This window comes from Amia ocellicauda, chromosome 13 (assembly GCF_036373705.1).
Source record: "Amia ocellicauda isolate fAmiCal2 chromosome 13, fAmiCal2.hap1, whole genome shotgun sequence".
NCBI classification, from domain to species: domain Eukaryota; kingdom Metazoa; phylum Chordata; class Actinopteri; order Amiiformes; family Amiidae; genus Amia; species Amia ocellicauda.
In genome coordinates, this window is record NC_089862.1 from 34769629 (window position 1) to 34791025 (window position 21397).

General features: G+C 43.3%; 2 protein-coding genes across 3 annotated transcripts; both read right to left on the bottom strand.

Moving 5' to 3' along the window:
* Nucleotides 1–5813: 5813 nt before the first annotated feature.
* Nucleotides 5814–13751, bottom strand: trmo (tRNA methyltransferase O). Its single transcript, XM_066720713.1, has 6 exons — nt 13247–13751; nt 12202–12344; nt 11648–11822; nt 11350–11507; nt 10059–10706; nt 5814–9481 (listed from the first exon to the last, which is right to left on the bottom strand). Exons 1-6 carry the CDS (start codon nt 13330–13332, stop codon nt 9243–9245), a joined length of 1449 nt encoding a protein of 482 aa, XP_066576810.1. The 5' UTR covers nt 13333–13751; the 3' UTR covers nt 5814–9242.
* Nucleotides 13752–14672: 921 nt separating this feature from the next.
* On the bottom strand, nt 14673–20954 carry hemgn (hemogen). 2 transcript variants are annotated; one of them, XM_066720714.1, is made up of 4 exons: nt 20785–20954; nt 18113–18203; nt 15896–16230; nt 14673–15063 (listed from the first exon to the last, which is right to left on the bottom strand). In XM_066720714.1, the coding sequence occupies exons 1-4, from the start codon at nt 20843–20845 to the stop codon at nt 14993–14995; spliced, it is 558 nt and encodes a 185-aa protein (XP_066576811.1). In that variant the 5' UTR covers nt 20846–20954; the 3' UTR covers nt 14673–14992. The 2 variants fall into 2 exon arrangements, with proteins under 2 accessions (XP_066576811.1, XP_066576812.1); XM_066720715.1 differs by having other exon boundaries at nt 18125–18203; nt 20785–20953.
* Between the last annotated feature and the right edge of the window lie 443 nt (nt 20955–21397).

Consider the following 21397-nt stretch of genomic DNA (forward strand, 5'->3'; position numbering starts at 1 on the left):
ACACCCGTCCCCACAGCTGCGAATGCCACCAGACGACAGCCCTCAACACGTGGAGCTGTCTGTTCCAGCTAATTAAAACTGTGTTGGACTTCATCACAGACTTTTTAATTTGGGGAGCAGCCAATCAATTTGTATTGAAGGGAAATGAAGCAGAAATGAGCAGAGGCGTGACAGACTCATCTAGGACGGACCTTCAGACCTGGAGCCGGTCCAGCACAATCGAGTCTTTAATGAGGGCTGGCGTGGCGTGTGCTGACGCTGGGACATGATTAATTAGATCAAATCACACAGATCTGGTGTCGTTAACTATCCATTCACCAGAAACGAAACCTTTCAGGATTCATAAACAAAAGTTCCTGCAGCACCGCAGCGTAGGCAGTGGAGGTGATGTGCAAAATAAGGCCAGTGCTGCACATTTCTTTATGCACAATTTCCAGTATTAATAACAGGCATGTAAAGCATGGAATATATAAGGAAATATTTGCAATTTATTAGGACTTTTAGATGTGTTTTGAGAACCGTTTGAAACTGTATTATATTGCAAGAAAGCTGTTGTTGTTTTTTTAAGTACTGAAGTATTAAATGACACGGTACTATTTTTAAACACATAATGCAGGTTCTTAACATAGGAACCATCTATTATACATTAACTTACTAAACTTGAAATACTTATTTTTCTTCCTATATACATATAATCTTTCACTTGAAACAATTTCACCCCAGAGGACCAAACAAATGCTTTACAATCAGTGAGGTATGACAACTACATTTGAAGCTGTCCGTCTCAGCTCGGTCAAATGACTGGCTGAGAGCAGACGAGATTGGGAGAGGCGATAACCAGCTCATTTGAATGCACAGCAGACACACAATTGCACGGGTTGTTAGTAATGTAACTTTCTGCTGATTGCATCACAGGCCTGTGTATTACATCCCTCCCCGTCACAAGCCTTCACATTGCTACCCCTGGACTCTATTCAACACGATCAGTTAACATACACTCACCTAAAGGATTATTAGGAACACCTATTCAATTTCTCATTAATGCAATTATCTAACCAACCAATCACATGGCAGTTGCTTCAATGCATTTAGGGGTGTGGTCCTGGTCAAGACAATCTCCTGAACTCCAAACTGAATGTCTGAATGGGAAAGAAAGGTGATTTAAGCAATTTTGAGCGTGACATGGTTGTTGGTGCCAGACGGGCCGGTCTGAGTATTTCACAATCTGCTCAGTTACTGGGATTTTCACGCACAACCATTTCTAGGGTTTACAAAGAATGGTGTGAAAAGGGAAAAACATCCAGTATGCGGCAGTCCTGTGGGCGAAAATGCCTTGTTGATGCTAGAGGTCAGAGGAGAATGGGCCGACTGATTCAAGCTGATAGAAGAGCAACTTTGACTGAAATAACCACTCGTTACAACCGAGGTATGCAGCAAAGCATTTGTGAAGCCACAACACGTACAACCTTGAGGCGGATGGGCTACAACAGCAGAAGACCCCACCGGGTACCACTCATCTCCACCACAAATAGGAAAAAGAGGCTACAATTTGCACAAGCTCACCAAAATTGGACAGTTGAAGACTGGAAAAATGTTGCCTGGTCTGATGAGTCGCGATTTCTGTTGAGACATTCAGATGGTAGAGTCAGAATTTGGCGTAAACAGAATGAGAACATGGATCCATCAAGCCTTGTTACCACTGTGCAGGCTGGTGGTGGTGGTGTAATGGTGTGGGGGATGTTTTCTTGGCACACTTTAGGCCCCTTAGTGCCAATTGGGCATCGTTTAAATGCCACGGCCTACCTGAGCATTGTTTCTGACCATGTCCATCCCTTTATGACCACCATGTACCCATCCTCTGATGGCTACTTCCAGCAGGATAATGCACCATGTCACAAAGGTCGAATCATTTCAAATTGGTTTCTTGAACATGACAATGAGTTCACTGTACTAAACTGGCCCCCACAGTCACCAGATCTCAACCCAATAGAGCATCTTTGGGATGTGGTGGAACGGGAGCTTCGTGCCCTGGATGTGCATCCCACAAATCTCCATCAACTGCAAGATGCTATCCTATCAATATGGGCCAACATTTCTAAAGAATGCTTTCAGCACCTTGTTGAATCAATGCCACGTAGAATTAAGGCAGTTCTGAAGGCGAAAGGGGGTCAAACACAGTATTAGTATGGTGTTCCTAATAATCCTTTAGGTGAGTGTATTTATACATTAATTCATACCCGTGGCCATTCTGCAGTTCACAGCATCCTCCTCGAAAACCAAGAAGGGAATATTCATAAAAAAATTTAAAACTGTCAAACTTCTATGTCACTAGGCAAAATCAGATAGATCATCTTATTTATTTTTTAATAATATGAATGGAAAAAATCTGATCATCAGTTCTGGATCAATGTACTTTTCTTGGGCCGTTAAAATGCAGTGCAACAGGATACACAGTAGGGAGAGACACGCATTTAATACATACATCAACAGTAGTAGTAGCAGCAGTAAATAGTGATGAAAACGCTCAATACAGTGAGAGTGTGTGCAGAGCTATCCACTCAAGTTGTAATACTTAAGCGCCCTCTAGTGGGGAAGATATAATACTACAGTTTAATGGAAGAATACACTATCAAAACCGTCAATACTTTAACATGAGGAACTAAAAACACGAAAACTAAAATTCATATTACTAGTGCTTATTATAATACAAAAATAAAACAAACTATATGTTTCTTTTTATAGCAAAATGTAGATTTTTTTTAAATAAAGTTGTTTCATTTATCCTACGTTTCAGACTCGACAGCTTTTGATTTAAAATACAGTAAGATGTGTGATTAAAGCTGTAAAATATAGTTACATTTCAACTAAGATATTGTCCTAATAAAATAAAAAACACACACATTCCATGCAGTGAACAACTTTGGCTCTGAGGATAATAATAATAGTAATAAGACTGATCTTGTGCCTTTTTTGTGACATACAGATTAAGGCAAAAAGAAAGATTGCATTATAACTGGCACGATGGTGCTGGTTAGCGACTGCGCTCAGTAAAAACTATGCGATTTAAGTTTATTCTCATATGATTTACTCAATCAAAACTATATCTGTTTCAAGGAAAGTGATATTAGTAGTAGTAGTACTAGTAGTCGTAAAATATTAATTCAATTTTTTTAAGGTCATTAATACAAATAATAATTACAATAAAATAATTCATAATCCTCAAGGATCCTGCACATTGTTTTAGGAGAGTGGAGACTTTCCCAGGGGCCTGGGCGTCGGCCTGTCCTCGGCCCCGCTCTCGGAGCCGTGGGCGCTGGAGCGCTGAGACACGCTGAGCCGGACGAGCGGAATGACGGCCACGCTGCAGCGTCGCCGGAACACCTTCTGAGGCCGGCTGTCCCGGAGCAGGGCGTCACTCAGGGCGTCGAAGGACATCTTCCTGCCCCTGCGTCTCCTCTGCTGCAGGAGCGCGTCCAAGCCAGGGCTGCGCCGGCCGTCCCTCTGCGGGTTCCTCTGGCGCAGCAGCAGTGCCGGGGGCAGCTGCGAGGCCAGGGAGCGGTACGAGGGGCTGATCTGGCTCTGCAGGGCCTCCGTCAGGCTCCTCATGTCCAGACGCCAGTCTCTGCCGGGACCCTGGGAGTCGGGGGCCGGCGTGTCGGTCTCTGACCCCTGCACAGACGCCGCGGGGAGTGCCTTGGATTTCGGAACGCGGTCCGGCCCCAGGTCTTTATAAAATCTGTCCCTCTTGGCCCAGAGGTTCGCAGGCAGGGTCTTATAAGGCAAGTCCTCCCTGAACTCCCGCCTCCGGGGCCCTCGCCACAGCTCCCAGTCCTTGGCCGTCCTGCCGTGGGTTTTGTCCCTGAGGGAGTCGGAGGCCCGACCCGTGGCTCGGAGCTCGGCCGCGCACTGCCGGTGGCCCAGGCGGCAGGCCTGCATGAGCGGGGTGACGCCTTCCTTGTCGGGCTTGTCCACGTCCAGGCCGTACCTCGTCATGGCCCTGAGCAGCAGCCGGACGATGGTGGCGTGGCCCTGGTTGGCGGTGTACCACAGCGCCGTGCGGCCCCCCCAGTCACTCTGGTTCAAGTCGTAGTCCAGCGCCTCAAGGAGCAGCCCGGTCAGACCCAGCCTCTCGTACAGCACGGCGTACGCGAGCGCGTTGCGGCCCTTCCCGTCGCGGAGCCCCACGCGAGCGCCGTGCACCAGGAGGATGCGGGCCACACCCAGGGCGCGACGCTCCCCGTCGTGCAGGCAGCACAGCATCAGGGGCGTCCGTCTCTCCTCGTCCACGGCGTTGGGGTCACATCCAGACTCGATCAAACTCCTGCTCAGGAGGAAATCCCCCTTGGTGATCGCTTGACGCAGCTCCATGGCCTCCTCGGATCCAGTGGGGTGACTTCAATCCGCCCCCAAAGTCCTGCTTCCCCAAATCCTCAGACCCGGCTGTAGCATCCAAAGTAGTGAAGGATGACAAGAGTAGTCTTCACACACGACAGCCGTCCAATTGAATATTCCTCACAGGCCCTCTCTCCTGTCCTCAGACCTCTGCCAACATGAACCAGGGGCTCTGGAATGACGAATGCCCCGGCTCGCCTGCAGTCCCGGCGCAGCGCTGGGGTTGGGGCTGTGATTTGTAGTTGCTAATGCACGGGGGGAGTGGCCCTGGCAGTAAATCAACAACCAGTTTAGAAAGCAGCGAAAGAGAACAATACACAAGTTGGTTAATCCTTCACTCGGCTGTCAGGGGGGAAATAAGGGCGGTCAGTTCTGCTCCAGGAGGAATCATCACTCAAGCCAGCCTCTCTTTTTCAATTAAATCAGGATTTTGTATTAAACAGAAACCCACAGTGGAGCCAGGCGTTTAAAAAAACTAATTCCCAGAAGTATGGGGAGAAACTCAAATATCCATATTCTAATATGAGTTTCTGATTTATTTATCATATCGTCATGTACTTTTTAATGTATTGTTACAAAGCAGGGAATTTAAAGCAGGCCGCTTGGTTTTCAAGTGGTATTATTTATAACTTACCAACTCACTTCAGAACATTTAAATCACAAGAGTAACCACATGTACTCAATTCAGTTGGGGTGTCTGAAACTTACAGGAAAACAGAAACCCAACAAAACAATATTTCATGAAGGTCAATGGATGCCAGACATTATAACTCACTAGTATTTACTTGCGGCTGACCGCGGTAATTCTGCGGGAGAATGACAGTTTTAAATGCAAGCTTGTGTTTGTTTTTCCCCAGTGAAAATGTTTGGGTTTGATCCTGTCTTTGTGCTCCAAGTGGTCTGAATAGAAGAATGACAAGTCTGTTAATTGTGTCCCAACAAAGCACTGAACGAACGAACAAACTCAGAGCTGCAAGAGACATCAGACACCAGGAGCTGTAGCTCTGTAGCCGATTCAACTCAATTCCATATATCACAGGATTTCAGCTCAATGATAATCGAGAGAGGGTTGTTTTAAATCTCTTTGACAATTAACTAACAGACATTGTTCTCGTCATACATCGTGGGGGGGAGTCAACTTGCCATTCAAATGGTAAGGATCACAAATATGTCCGTATTCATTCCTTTTATGATTATGCATAAAGGATTTATGTATTATTCTTGTATCACTTCAGATATATTTGATTATGTCTTTATAGGCAGTGTATATATTATATTTGTGTGAGTGTGTAGTTGTTTCCTATTACTTGGCGATCACAGAGCAGTTCACATTTCCCTTGAAGGAAAAAAAGGGGGAAAAAGTCCTGACGATACACAAAGGAAAACACACAGATGACAGACAGTCAAAACTGACAGCCGGATTCACAGAAAAGGCATTTATTTCATACATGATGTCGCTGTACACATTATGTGAGCATTAGGGACAACGTACGAAATACAGACATTTGGTACATAACTCAAGTCAGGCTGCACGAGGGGATTGGACAGGTGTCCCGGACGTTTTAGGACCTGAGGCAGTGCAGACCCTTGACACAGAACAGCTGTCATCTGGTAAACCAATTCACATACTGTTTGAAGATCTGAAGGAAATGGATTGACCTTCAAGTTATGAAAGGCGCTCTGGACACACACACACTGTTTTTAAGTCTGAAAAATAATAATAATCTGAAACTGAATCCGAAAAGGAAGCTATTACTTTAGACCTACAGTGAGGTGACCGAGTTCATCACACAACCATCCACACCACCAAAGAATTAAGTTACATCCAACAAAATACGTAGTTTATGAACATACTGCTTCTCTTACTTGAAGCGGATAACGAAGTAAATTAAATGTATATATATAAATTTCTGAAAAATTCTTGCTACACTAACCCATTCCCATAACCCATATCCCCAGTCATTACTAGGTGTTGGTTTTCTTCTATTCAGAAACCTGAACTTAGGACATTAACATTATGATTTCAACTCTTTATAAAGTCCACACACACACACACACACAAACTGTAGTTGCCATATACGAAAAACAAAACCGACTGGAGACTCAATACTGTACGTTGTGACAACAAATCATGTTTCTAGATCTCATATCTACTTCTATACACGTGTTTAAGATGATAAACTGGAAAGTAAACAGAGTGCAAACCAGTAGTCTCTAAGGAATATACATAGCGCACACCTACCCAACAAATAACATTTATACAATCAAGCACTTCTGAAGGTATGAGAGTCCAGTCATAAAAAAGAACACAAACAGAACAAGATTGAGGGGAAAAAAACTGTTTGGTTCACCAACCATTCTCTAAATTATTCTCTAAAATCAATATTAAACATCTCGACATTATATGAATACAATGTATGAACATACAGGGGTTACAAAACACCTATAATAAAATCAATTAAAATTAAAAGTCGATAAAGGAGACCAGATGAAGACAAAATCCTCGATGCGTCTTATTGAATTCATATTCTCCACACCTTCTCAAAGCCAGCATTTGACAAGAGCAATAAATCATAACTTTCAGCCCCTCAGTCGCAGCAATTAGACAAGTCCACAAGTGCGATCGCCGCTTCCACAGGGAAGAGAGACGCACTTTTAACTGCCATCCTTGGGGACCACAGGTTATAAAATCACGGCTTTCCGGACAGTAACCAGGATTGCCGGTGTGGTGAGACTGAGGCAGAGTTAGTTAAGTGTTAGGTGAATCTATATACGTACATCTCTGAAGCAGGGTTAACCACTATTTGGCATTCACTGATGGGGAAAAAAAGAGAAACACTTGAGAGCACTAAACAAAATGACAAGATGTTCCCTGTCTCAACTATCTCAATAGATCAGATGTTGCATATATATATGATTTATTCATTTTAGAGACCCAGTGCCATCTGGTGAAAAATCTGAGAGTATGACTTTGTCGATTTTCTCAATCTATCACCTCTTATTGAAGCTCTCAGGAATTTGATTTTGAAAAGCCGCTTTGATATCATATCTCCCGAGCACATCTGCCGCTCCCAACAAGCAATTCAACGCATTCCCTCAAACGCTCATGTAAATCACCCAACACAAATTACACCGACATCTCTGTATCCACTTTGAAAGGGGTTTTCTGCACACTGGGACAGCATAAAACACGTAGAACGGCATCCTGCTGGTTTTATAGTTAGGTACAAGTAAAACAAAACACCACGCACAAAACGGAGCAGAATAAAACACATCTGCATCGAATAGCAGGGGTGGCGTATCACCTGACTAAGATAGCCAGGGAGGAGGTCGAAACAGATACCATGTGCGTGGAAGGACAGCGGGAAACCCGGCAATGGATGCTTATTTATATACGACAGCGCTCTGCATTTCTGCGTTTCTCTCGCGACTGTCCAAAAGGACACTGGGCTCTAAGCAAAGAGGGATATTTGCATGGTTGCTACATCTGCTCATAATTTACAACACACATCTTAACCCGGCAAGACAGAACACGCTCGGCAGGCGTCTCAAGCACACAGTGGACGGCAAACAAAGGACACCTAGTAACTGACGGGAATGTCAATTCGTCCTGTCGACTCAATGCACTACAAACGTCTTCCCCCTGGCGTTACGAGGGCAAACAGCAGCTCCAGATCAGTACCACACCCGAGAGATGCATTCAGGGGATATAAACGCTTTAACGGCAATGATTAGAAGGTCTAAACAGACTGAAAAGCATCAGACTCTGCAATCTGAGCGTGAGAGTCAGCGGAAAGTAATATTAACTCTGGTAGTGATGCAAGGCAGTGCATACTTAAGTTACAATGAAATATAAATAAAGAAATGGATACCTTCCACCTTACTGCTGCAGGTTCCCTTTGTAGACACTGCCCAGCATCATTATTAAAGCATACAACTTTAATTAGGCTTTTACAGATCATTGACACCGGCGATACAGGCACGTTTACTGAAGCGCTGAGTCACTACCCTTTGCCTGCACACACTTCATAAAATGTCACCCACAATTATGCGTGTCGATAATTACTGTTACTAATGAATGGATGTTGACGCAGGTGTGTCAGATTTAAAGGACTGCGGGCTCTTCTGGTTTCCATTCCAGCCTAAGCCCTCAATTAGAGCATTAATCGAATTATTTGCTCAATTTGACCGTCTTTTCCAGTTCTACAGTGATTGATTTAAATTATAGTATTAACAAAACATAATCAGGCCTAGAGGATCAGGCTGCATCCCTTCAAAGAGCGGGATAACTGGAGTGAAAACTAAAGGTGTCGCTCAGCCTCATTAAGAGCTCCTGAAAAGGAATTGAGTTTTTCAAATGTTGTCCACCAGAGGGAGCAGGTGTATTGTTGCTGCAGAATCAAATAATACAAATGTGCATTAAAAACACAAGAAGTACATCTTTGTTTTTGGTATTTATTAGCAATGAACATCTGAGTGGCCAGTAGGGGGCAACAGCGTTCCGGTCAACATTGAAAGACCAAAACGTGGTTTCTTCTGATGCGACACCAGATCTTAGTTCCTCACAAATCTCTAGCCTGGGTGCCAAGCTTTTATTTGAGTTTGCCTGTCTGTGTAAAGGTGCCATTATGAACGTTCCTGTGCATTATCCGACATTCACCCCCCTGCACAAAATCAAGGCACGGCCAGATTTAGCAAAGTTTAGGGTTTAACCGGAGAATTCTCTGATTGCCGGATTTCTCCTGAAGCACCGACACTGCGGGTGTGAAACCTGACACGACAGTCTCTCGGGCGAGGCTGAAGAGACACTAATCGACCTCGGCCCAGGACGGGGCCAAACCGGCTCTCCATCACGGCGCGGCGGTGCTGGTGCCCTCGGGGAGGGGGGCGGGCGTGACACGCAGCACCTCTGCGAAACCGTCCCCGAACCAGCAGGTGACGTGCGCCGTGTCCAGGCAGAAGTGGAAGAGCTGGTCCAGGCAGCGGGCCCGCCGGTACACGGAGCGGGGGTCGGCCGACAGGACGCCTCCGATGGCCGCCGCCGCCTCCTCGGGGGAGCGCAGGAACCGGAAACACGGCTTCCCGGGCGCTGGGGCAGCGGCAAAGAAAGATCACATGGTCAAGGTCTGAAGCCCTACGGTGTTCTAGCCCCGCCCCCTCCCCGCCATTGCCACAATCCGCCAAACGGCATCAGAACTATAGATTGTAAATAACTAACATGTTTCAATGTAGTTTTACATAAGGAGTTATATTTCAATATTTTACATGTCAAACATCCACACTGTGCATACAATGGATTGTCAGCATCTCAGCCTGTTACAAAATAAGCAAAAACTGCACAGTGGGAATACTATACAAATATCACGTGCATAAAACATGGCAGAGCGGTTTATCTGCATATTCACAGAAGGTATACAGGTGTTCGTCCATGACTCTACATTTCTAATCAAACCCATCCTGTCTTTCTCCTCCATTCTGTGCGAACCCCCTCTCCGTGGGTCCTCGGAGACAGATACGGTTTTCAAAACGTTAATCGAGGTCCGACGAAGGGGGGAGGCCTTCTGTACTGCCCTGATCTACTTGGTGGGTATCACCTGGGTGTTGCACAACAGATCACTGCCCTTTGGTCAGACTCAGGCCACATACGCTTTACTATGGAGGTTTACCTTCTTGGCCCGGTGGTCGAAACTCTTTCAGGTCCCTCTCGGCGTGCGGAGTAAAGCGGACATCCAGAGCACTTACAGGAGACTGTCTGATCCAGGAGGCGATGGAGGTGTAGGACTCCTCACCATACCGGATCTCTTCCCTGTTTCGGAGGCCCTCACCCTCCCCGGGCCCGTGAGCGGAGCCGCCCGTCCGGGAGCCGGTGTCGTCCGCAGATGAGGTGGGGAAGATCTCTTCCTGACTGACGTAGCTGGAGATCTCCGCCAAGACCGAGCGGACGTCCTTCCCTCGGGAGATCGCGGCAGGGGCTTTCGATTCCGAGGCGCAGGGCGCATCGCTGGAGGCCATCAGGAGGGCCTTAGATTCATCTCTGCGGAAGACAGCCCTGGAGCTCGGGCCGGCACACTGCCCGGGTTGTGCAGCTGCTGCGGTGCCGGGACGATCCCCTCCCCCTGACCCCGGGTCTTCAACGGCTTCAGCGTCCTCTTCTGAAGACAGGCCTGCCGAGTCATCCTGGCGAGCGCCGGCAGAGGCCGCAGTGTCCGCGTGCGTCCGGCTGAGTGGAGAATCGTAGTCTGGGATATAGGGTTTAATATCCAGAATGGGGGTCCCGGCGATCATATCGACTCCGGACAAATGAAGTGTATCTCCTGTACGAGAGGAACAGGTTCTGTTTCATCAAAGGCAGCAAGAACTATAGCCAGAATACACATGGGGCCAAGGTAAGATCAAGTGCATATAAACCTAAACAAAACAGGTACAGAGCAAGTACCTAATTCACTAAGACAACCTAATTAATGGCATGCGCATTCTCTAAATAGGAGCGAGGAATCAAGATTTCAGGTCAAAGTAAATGACTTTTATTGGTCAGTCAAGATAGGAAAATAGATTACATTCACTTTTATTATTGTACAGAAGAGTGCATTCAAGTTTTGACAGGGATCCCCACTATTATTATAATGAATCAAAGGATTTCCCATGCAAACTGACATTTTTTACAGATCCAAATGATACTACGAGACCGAAGACTAAGGGCGCCTACAGGACGTTTTGAAAGCACTTAGTATTTTATCATTTTTAAAGATGCTCTTTCCGGTTCGTTTATTCAATTGAACTACCACACAATCAAGGAATGCAATAAAGGGAGGTCATGCAACACACACAGAAATGCACGTCTGTCTCTGAAAGCCGTGTCGTGTCTCAATGCACCAAAGACTTTGAACATCGTCAGCTTGTCTCAGGGCCTGCAGAGCAAACGCACACAGCCTCCGGAGACACTGTATGAAGCCTCACCTGTGATGCTCTCCAGCCTGGCGAGGGTGAGGCCGATGGCATTGGGGCGATGGGGGCTGCGGGTGGAGAAGACCCCCGTCTTCAATCCATTCAGTCTAGGGGGCTTCACCTTCGCTTTGTAATTCAGGTGCCCATTTTTATGGAACAGGAATATAATCCTGAACATAGAAGGACACAAAGGAAAATTCTTTTGAAAACCTAATAATTTCCTTCTGCTAGAAGAAAAGGCATCAGACAATCAATACATCATTCTTATCTTTATCTGGCTATAAGTGAATGTGTTGGGGTGTCTGCTTACCAAACGTGGGAGTACTGGTCTAACCCCAGCAGCGAATGCTCTGGATTGTTGAAAACGCTCTTGCGTATTTGCAGAGAGGCACGAGACAGACTGCAGATGGTGGGCTGCCTTGGGGTGCCGTTTTTAGCAGAGAAACAGGACTCGATGTAGCCAATGGGAAGAGTCTGAACAGTCCCTAAAACATACAGGAGAAAAAAAATGGACAGTCGGGTGTTTTGCTTCTTCATCTTCCTTGTTTGCAAGTGAACTATTCGAAAGCAATTACTCGCTAAGACTCTGTATTACTCCAAACTTATTTCACAGACCACGATATTTAAGTACAAAACACAAGAGCGTCGTTTTTTCAAATGGAAAAAAATAAATGTAAAAAGATTCTAAACTGTTCTAAGCAAAACTGAGAGTTATAGGTCAGGCATTCAAAATATAGTTAAAACACATAAGCAAGCCCAAATTCTACTTCAGCCATTAAACTATTAAAAACACACTGGGCAGTCCGACTAGTCTAAAAAGGTAGCATCGTGGGGGATTGAAAAAGATGCACAGGCAACACAAACCTTGCTCTAGTGAGAGGGGCGTGCTGTCGGTCTGGGGCGACACGGCGGTCATCTGGCTGCCCTCCTGCTTAATGTCCATCAAAACCGACTGCAGGGAGCTCAGGTTTTTTCTGTGCGAGCGAACGGCACCGTCAGTGAGCTGCCTGTGAGCACAAAGCAAAGTGTTAAGACAAGTACAAAATACAATAAAACGTCATGCGTAGGACACTCTTGCGTAGACAGCCAACCCTGGTCCTGGAGGGCATTTCAAGTATTTCATTTTGTTATTGTCATTTGTTATTATTTACCTTTGTTATTGTTATTTTAACTATTTATTTTAGAATTTGCATTTTTGAATGTAAAGCACATTGGGCTGCAAACTTGTTATGAAAGGTGCTCTATAAATAAAGTTATTATTGATTAGAAACAGGAGACACTTCTTCACACAGAGGCATCACAATCTGAACAAACTCCCCAGCGATGTGGCTGAAGAGACAATGTGGGAACATTCAGAAACAGACTGGATAGGATCCTTGATCACTGAGTTATTAATGGACACCAAACGAGCAGGATGGGAGGAATGGGCTCCTCTCCTTTGGACACTGTCTGATGGTCTTATGTTTCTTATTAGATTCACTGCACAGGCCACAAGCAGCGGAACTTTTATTCTGTGCGCCTCCGGCTGCTGGACGCGCTGTTATCACTGTTACTCAAGATGCTCAGTTGCGCAGATGTCAGCAGGTCTGCGCGGCTCCACCAATGGGATCGCTGGGATTCTGCAGCACTGCGGACATGCAGCACAGCAGGGGTCATAGGAGAGCATGGTGGTGTCCCGCATGTACAAAACAACACGTTTCTATCCCGGTTTTAACGATTCACTGTTTGAAAAATCGTATGCACAAATAATCGCTGAAGGTCAATACAAAACAGATCAATACCGTCTACGAAAAAGCAGTTACGGGATCAGAGGTTTGCAGAGTGTTTAACACAGGACATACTGCATTAATCGAAATAATTGTTAATTTACTATCCACGCCCCAGTGCTCCTAAATAAGTGTAAACATACCTCAGGTTTTTAATCTCTTTCCGCATCACGGAGATCTGGTGTTGCAGTTTGTGCAGGTGTTCCCTGCAAGAGCACGATCCCGACATGGTGGTGCGCTGACGTTTTCCTTTTGTTTTTCACTATCCTTATAGTTCGCAGTTGTTTTATTTTGGGAAAATATTCACAAACCCCGAATGAAAACCTCGGTCGACACACGAACACGAGGTGTCAAAGTTTAGCGAGGGCGCGACACAGCGTCCTGTTTGGCTGGCCAACTAGAACTTTCCCTGGGGTCTCGGCTCATGGTGAAGACAAATCGCGCACGATTGCTCTTGCTGTAACCTTTCCCACATGGGTGCGGATTAAATAACACGCAGTTTGCATTTCACTCGCGTTGATGACTGATCCCCCTAATTTTTTCTAGTTGATACTAAATTAATACACCACGTTTCTAGACTACAAAGTGGTATAATCATAATACAGTGTATCCTGGTAAAAACATGGTGAAATATAGTAAAGTGACCCTGTCCCCTGCAGCACGCCACTGCCCTCTATAATGAATGAATGACTGACATACACTAATGTCTGGTACACTTATACAGTGTAGTCTGCATACACTAAACTGTATACTGTACTGGCACTGCTTCTGAGGAACATAACATAGTTATCTTATCTCTATTGTTCACATTGATTGTTTTCTCTGAGGCAAAGTTGGATTAATCATTCATTTTAAATCACAAGTTGCTGGTTCATAGCTCATTAGCAGAGACAGAGCTTTCAGTTGCTGTATAGCCTCCTATCCCTTTTAAAATATGTCTGTGATCTTTTACCTAAATATAATCTATTGTATTCTAGGTTAATAAACAAACTGATTTTATTATAAAGTGATATCTAATAATATCTAAAAGGTTTTAGTTATTATAAACAAATGGCAGACAGAGCTCTCAAAGGACTTTTGTGTGTGTGTGCAACACTATTCATATACACTGGCATTACAGATGTTGTACTAGAATGTATTACTATACAGTGTTTTAAAGAGAGAAGAAGGTGTAAAAACTGAGAGACTGTCTATGGCTAATATTGTGATGCTGCTTAAAGGAAACACATTATATGGAAAACAGCTAATATGATCCTCCTCTCACTATCTCATTATCCCTTCACTACACACTACATCGGCATAATTCAAACACTACCTCCATAAGCGTTACTGGCCACACTCTTATTACACAACCCAAAGAACAGACCCAAAAAGTTATATTACACCCCCAAAAAGCACATTTTATTTATACAAGTTTAAAAGAATGTAAATCTTCAATTTTCCTTCATAACATAGATCATAATTATCTAATGTGGTTGACCCATCTATCTCACACGCAGAGTAGTGTAATGCATAAGAAACACTGCAAATTCCTAATAAGGCTTAGTTTGAAAACACTGTACAGACTGCTTGTTGTATTAAACAGTATTTATTTTCCAGAAATAAACATGTCACGCTGTAAAATAAAAAGTAACCATAGAACAGTTTAAAAAAAGGACATTGTGGTACAACTGATACACTTAACGGAAAACATGGCCTATAAATGCCATAGGTTTCAGGAAAACATGTATTTATATTATTTTATATTTTCGAAAGCTTAATTTCAAACATCTGGTTAAACGCGTATTTATACCAAAACATTCAGCATTCATATCTCAACGCATTCTATGACTTCTCTTTCTTTTTTATCGAGTTGAAGAGGAGAAACATCAGGGAGGGGATCTGAGCTTTCAGATGTAGCCAGCAGAGAAGTATTCCTGTTCCAGTGTAGGGTAGTCTTGTGATAATTCCTGACTTCCTTCTATATAAACAGAAACAAAGAAACAAATATAATGAATGACTTTTCATTAAAATAATTCTCTAGGACACCAGGCAAATGATGTCTGACACGTTGCTCTCCCACATTATCCTGGGGCTGTTCTGATATGAAAAGGTCGGTTTCAAACTGGGTGTAACAAAGAATTATAGTGAACCCCCACAAGAGACTGGATAGACCATTTTCTCTTCAACCTGACTCAGGGTCACTGCCACCTCATCCAGGCAGAGTAGTACATATTTTAAAATACCTGTGTGAAGGATTGAAAGGGAATTCTGAACACCTTCACTTATGAATCAGACGTATGTATAAGAAGCACATTTCAGACTTTTGGAAATCATCGAAAGCCAAGAAAACTGCCGCAAATGTAATTCCCTTTTTGAACAGTTGCATAAAAACTGCCTGGATCTCGATCTGTGAGCCTTTCCATCTCTCTTTAAAGATGTGAAACCTGGCTCTGTGCTGGGTGGAGGGATGGCTTTGTGTGACTGTTACTGTGTGTCGATGTGTGTCTGCTGTCCGACTGCCCCTCACTCGCATCTATAGCCCACTGCGTTAGCTGGATTTGTTGTTTGCCTGATACGCAAATGCCTCAGGTTATTTCCAGTACTGTTAAATGTTAAAAGATCTGAAGTAAAGATCACTCAGGGTTTGAGGGAGGAGTGAAAAGAGACAATAATAATGCCTACAATTAAGAGATTAAGAGAAACAATAACAAATGCAGACGTTGTGAGTTCCAGCTGTGAGCTACGAGCAGGCAGAGGCATTGTGGATCGTCTGTAATCTGTGCTGTCCTTACACTGGGAGTCTGTGTTACCTGGAGCAGCAGACAGGTTCTCCACAGCTTGGGGCAAGTCCTGTTTCTCGTCTGGCCCCAAGTCTTCAATCACGAATGCCTCCACTGACTGGCTGCCATTGGGCCCCTCGAAGGTGACTTCCACGCTGGAGGGGCCGGGCAGCAGCTCCTCCAGTTCTTGGAGTGGGTCCTGGGACGGGGGCAGCGGGGTGACGTCTTCCTCCACCCCTGGCTGCCCCTCTTGTGGGGGCTCCTCCTGGGCCGGCTCTGGCTCCTCGTGCAACCCCTTCTTCGGCCTCCCTTTCCGGCCAGAGCCGCTCTTCTCCCGTCGCTCCCTCTTCCTCCGGCTCTTCTCCCTACAGAGGCAAAGAGCAAAGAACACAGACTACTGTAGTGGAGAGCAGGCATGAGTGGGAAGTCCAATATTTGTGCTGATGATCAAAGCTTTTTGCCCCAGAGAATAACATTCTCCTTCTCCAACATAATTTTGGAAAACCAGCAGGATATTAGATTAATGAATGAAGCAAATGCGACCCTGGGGTAAAATTCTTTGGCAATCGTCTTTTAATTAAGCTGCGTTGGTTCAATGATGTCCCCACAGTGAAGAACTAGATGTTAAAAATGGTCAGATCCTCTTCTAATCCTGATCGACCTACAATACAGAACCATGGAGCACAAGAGGTCCGAGGTCTTTCCAAGTCTTGGGACGGTGGATGAAGCAAGAAACCTAACACGGGTGTAACCTCTGATTTGAAAAGATACTTAAAAATAGACAGGGGAGACTTCTCCACAGAGAGCTCCACTGGCTTATATTGTTTAAACAGCGCAATGTAGAAGTTTCAAAGACAGTGTCTACGAACAGCCAGCAGGTGGGGGTAATGATAGATCTTGTGTTTTTTGTACAACAGGACATCTTGGTACTAGAGATCTTTGACCATAAAAGTTTATTGCATCTGACAGAAGTTGAATGTTTTTTAATAGCTGTGACACAGCAGTTTTACAGCACTTTGAATTTAGAAGAATTCATCAACACTAATAATGATCGTACTGAAGTAATTTAATCTTCACAGGACTGCCCTGAAATGTAGTGCAATCCATACTGGCGTAAATCTAGGAAACTGAGGAGGATTTCTTTTGGTTTTTTTCTTCATCCGGCTACTATTTATGTAATCAAAATAAAACTTCCTTCATTTCAAATTCAGGTGTTTGCTTTCTGAAAAATACTAAGAAATTAAATAAATATACTAATGAATTGTAATTTTCTAAGCATAATCACGTATCCTAGTTGGTTTGGAAAAAAGTGATTAATTCTTTCCACACCAACGACACATAATGATGGTTGTAGAGGTGTGCACATTTCTACTGCACAATACCACGGGACATCCCAGGGAACAATTTGGGAAGCATGTTTAAATCATGATAAAGCATGGGAAGCTATAGTAAACCGTGGCACACAACTGTGGCATGAAACATTACTGTACACAATTACTATGTTGAACTTGGCAAAGGATATTGGCCATACTCCTCTTACATGATTCTAATTATGAGAAAAAATACTATCATACTTTCATACCAAGTTATCATTTTAACTAGATGCACAATAGGTTGGAGCAAAAGCCTTCTTTTCAACATTTAGCCTGATAAAGATTCCAGCATTTAGCCATCCCTGACACCCCTTTCAGAAAATGTTTAATTAGCGAGTGTGGAGGCCACACTCATTCACACTGCATCTTCTCATGACCTGCAGTCTCCCCACGCTCCTGCCCTGGTGAACCTTAGGGTGGGTCGATCCAGGGATGGCTATTGAAGACCTGACAGAGGCGGTCAGTGGGTTTTGTGAACCGCCCTGGTTTGTCACAGGGATCCGACTGGCAGGGTGCTGTATCGCAGTGAAGGAACGTGATCTTCAGACACTGCTCTCGTCTGACAGAGCCGGGGTGCTGCTGTCTTTCCATGCTGCGCAATGGCGTAATGCATGAGTAATGCTTGCAGGGCCTTGCAGAGAGCACCAGAGATGAGCTAAACAGCACCGTGTATGGTTTTGCAAGAGGACGAGACATTGTGACAGGATGTGAATTGGGGGCATCTGGAAGTTCATAACCATCTTTTTGTTGTTGTTATTGTTGTCGTTGTGTATTGGTGCAAGTCTTGGGGTAATAGAAAATAACAGATTGACTACATATTAATTTTCTGGCATTTCTGCTAATATCTTGGCAGGTTTTGGGACCAACAATTTACCCATGAACCCACTGGTATGTCTCCTTCTCCTGCGCCTCTGCTCTCCTCTTCCTGAGAAGGTCTCTGTCTCTCAGCCGTCGGCGGATCCCATCTGCAACGAAATCCAACATGGCCAAGCGGTGAGCGGTGGCCCTCGGCCAGCGGACATTAAACAGGTTTCCTCAAAAAGCACAAATTCTCTATTTCAAAGATTAATACTTGAGTTTTTGACGGGGTTTGTTGCTCCATGTTTAAACATGAAACTGTTCTCCATGCATTACTTCAGAATTTGTATTCTCTCTGTGTGAGCATTTCTTTTCCCCTAAAAAACTATTGTATAATAAATCAGCACCACACTTTATACTCAGCCAGCAGTCCTCCCCATTGTTTTATGAACAATTATACCTCCGATGTGGGCCCTGAAAGTGCAAAAATATATTAGCAGCAATGGAGCAGCCACGGCTCCACAGCGCCCTCCCTAGAATATACATATCCAAATCCAAGACCCCCAGTGATTATGTTAGGATTCAAAGAGAGCTATAAAACTCACTGGATCGTGTCGCTAACTGTGTTTTAAGAACTCTGATGTCAGGACTCCGAACAACCAGCTGTGGAGTTTAAAGCCCTGGGTTTAAACATCAGACCCTCAATATATGTCACAGGTAGACTGTGACCCAAATCAACCAGAGGAGGACTGCGCTTCTATCCCACAAAGCCACTTGTTATATTCCTCCTCTCTTGCAGCTGGAGTGAATGGAGCGGTTCGAAAGATAACACAGAAGGAGGGGTGGAACTGGAAATATGCTAGACCTGGTGATGGAAAGCTCTTCATATAAAATTACAAATCTATTTAATGTATATATATTATAAGGTATGTTTAATAATCTGTTGGCAAATAGCAAAGTTTTAACAGCCCAGTCGTACACAGAGACGTCAGCTATTCTTATGTAACATTTGTATTGTGACACAAAGTAGCACAATTCACAAAGTGTACAAACACGTCCATGACATGAGACAAGATATTCACAGAGATTTTAACAGTAAAACTTGAAAAAAGGAACCAAAAGCTGTAGTTATGTTGTAATAATAATAATAATAATAATAATAATAATAATAATAATAATAATAATTACTACAAACACAATATTTACTTGCCTGTGATACAAGACCCAACATGCCTTTGTAAGGACCCTCGATATTTTACAATAGATATTAACTGATGCAATGACTAAACCACTAGATTTAGGCTAAAAGTATCATTTTGCACCTGAAGAAAACAATATTTATATTTTGTCACTGATAATTAAAATATTTTCCTGCTCAGTAGTTAGGTGATACCTTGCCTTGAAACAACAACAAAAACTGGTGTGAAATTAATCTTATATGCATAACTAAAGTGGTTTGGGCTTTTAAATCAATTTATTTAAGTTTTCTAATTAAGTTAAAAGAGCCCAAGGTTGCAAGAATCGCTTATGCTTGCAGATTCATTTCTTGTATATTTGATGTTCTAGCAAAAGCTCCTGGTTTTCCTTCAATTTCAGAAAAATGTTAATATGAACAAACTCAATGAGCTGATATATATATTTTATTTTTTCCTCCTTCTTCTGACAGCTACAAAATAATTGAAAACTCACAGAGGACCTCAGTTACAACAAAGCAAATTCTGCACATGCTTATGTCATGGACTTACATGTTACATTACCATGTCACTGTTTGTACTGCTCCCATAAAGAAAAAGAAAAACATCTGCTTCAAACTTTGATGCAATTCAACAAAAGTACAATACAATGTCCACCAATCATGATGAGTTTACCTACAAATTAAACCAAATTGAATCACAGAAAGAAGTGGATTTACAGGTTTAAAATAATTAATTAAGGATAAAAAGAATGGAATGGCAAGTTTACAAGGGGAAACAATATAAACAGAAGATAAATTATGTTAATACATGTATTTGTTTCACAACATTACTTGTTTGAACTGTATTTTGTGTAAATAATCAAATCTTATGTTAAATTCTATGGTAAAGTTATAGTTAATTTTCAGAATTTAGAACCCTTTTTAGGGCTGAAAGCACTGGAAGATATTGATGTTTTCCTAGCCAGTTCATTTGCAATAAAGTGCACAATAATTTCAGTTTTTACAATCTAATGTGTTTCTTTTAATTGAATTAGAAACATTAAAATGTCACTATAATAATGAAACTCCATAGGCTATAATTACCATATTTAAATATTATACATCAGCTACAGTATGCTCTATAACTCAATATTACCTCAATAATTGTTAAAGATGCAATTAACCCTACTTAAAGTAAAGAGAAGGATAACTAACCCTCTATATAGTTAAATATACAATCATTTGTATTCCCATGGTGCTCTTCATTGGACTAAGAAATATTTCCTAGATGAATAAATAAAATTGAAAACAAAAACTAGAAAAACAGTTTTGACTGGCATGGATATATCATTTACTGCAGTTTTTTCACTATCTTTGATATGATTATTCTTTACCCATATTCTATACAGCAGAATATAATAAAATGGTCCAATACTGAAACAACAGGTTAATCTCAGCAACCAATTGAATGAAAACAATATGAAAACAGATCAAGTAATTGAGAAGACAAGAGTCGATCCTTTGCATTTATGACAACCTTGCCCCGGGTAAACGTCTTATTAGTAAGGAAATACCTTCATTGTTTTCTGGGTCATTGTATTCTGATTGCTGGTAATCCTTTCCCGGATTCTCCATGTTTCTTTTCCACCCAAAAAAGAAGTGACACTTTGGGCGAGAAGAAGAGAAGAATAGAAAGTCGTGATCGTGCCCCTCAATTCTGTCTATTTGCAACTCCCGCCCAAAAGGGAGAAAAAAATAAGCAAGAATGAAAGAAAGTGGTTATCTGGTTTAAACATTAACGTGGTATTTGGAGACCAGGCTAGTTTTTTTCCCCTTATCATATTTATAAAGGCGGAGGACTTGGCATAAGGGAAGAGCAAAAAAGCCCTGGTCATGCTTGTGCTTGTGCTGTCTGCTTTCACAGCCAGCGCGCTGAACGTGCTGTAGCCGAGGCCCCACTGCAGGCAGGGAAACTAAATCTCCACTTTGTTGTCTGTTTGTTCTGTCAAATGTCCAGCTTCAGGCAGCAGATAACCAAAATGTCTGGCCCACTTCTGTCCAGAATCATCGCTGCGTGTGTGCTGGAAGGCTGTGGGTCAGGGGGTAAAATGCTGTTTGCTTTGCGCACAAACATTTTCGTTGGGCCAGAGTGGTTGTACAGATGGAAAACAATTCCAGGTGTCGGCT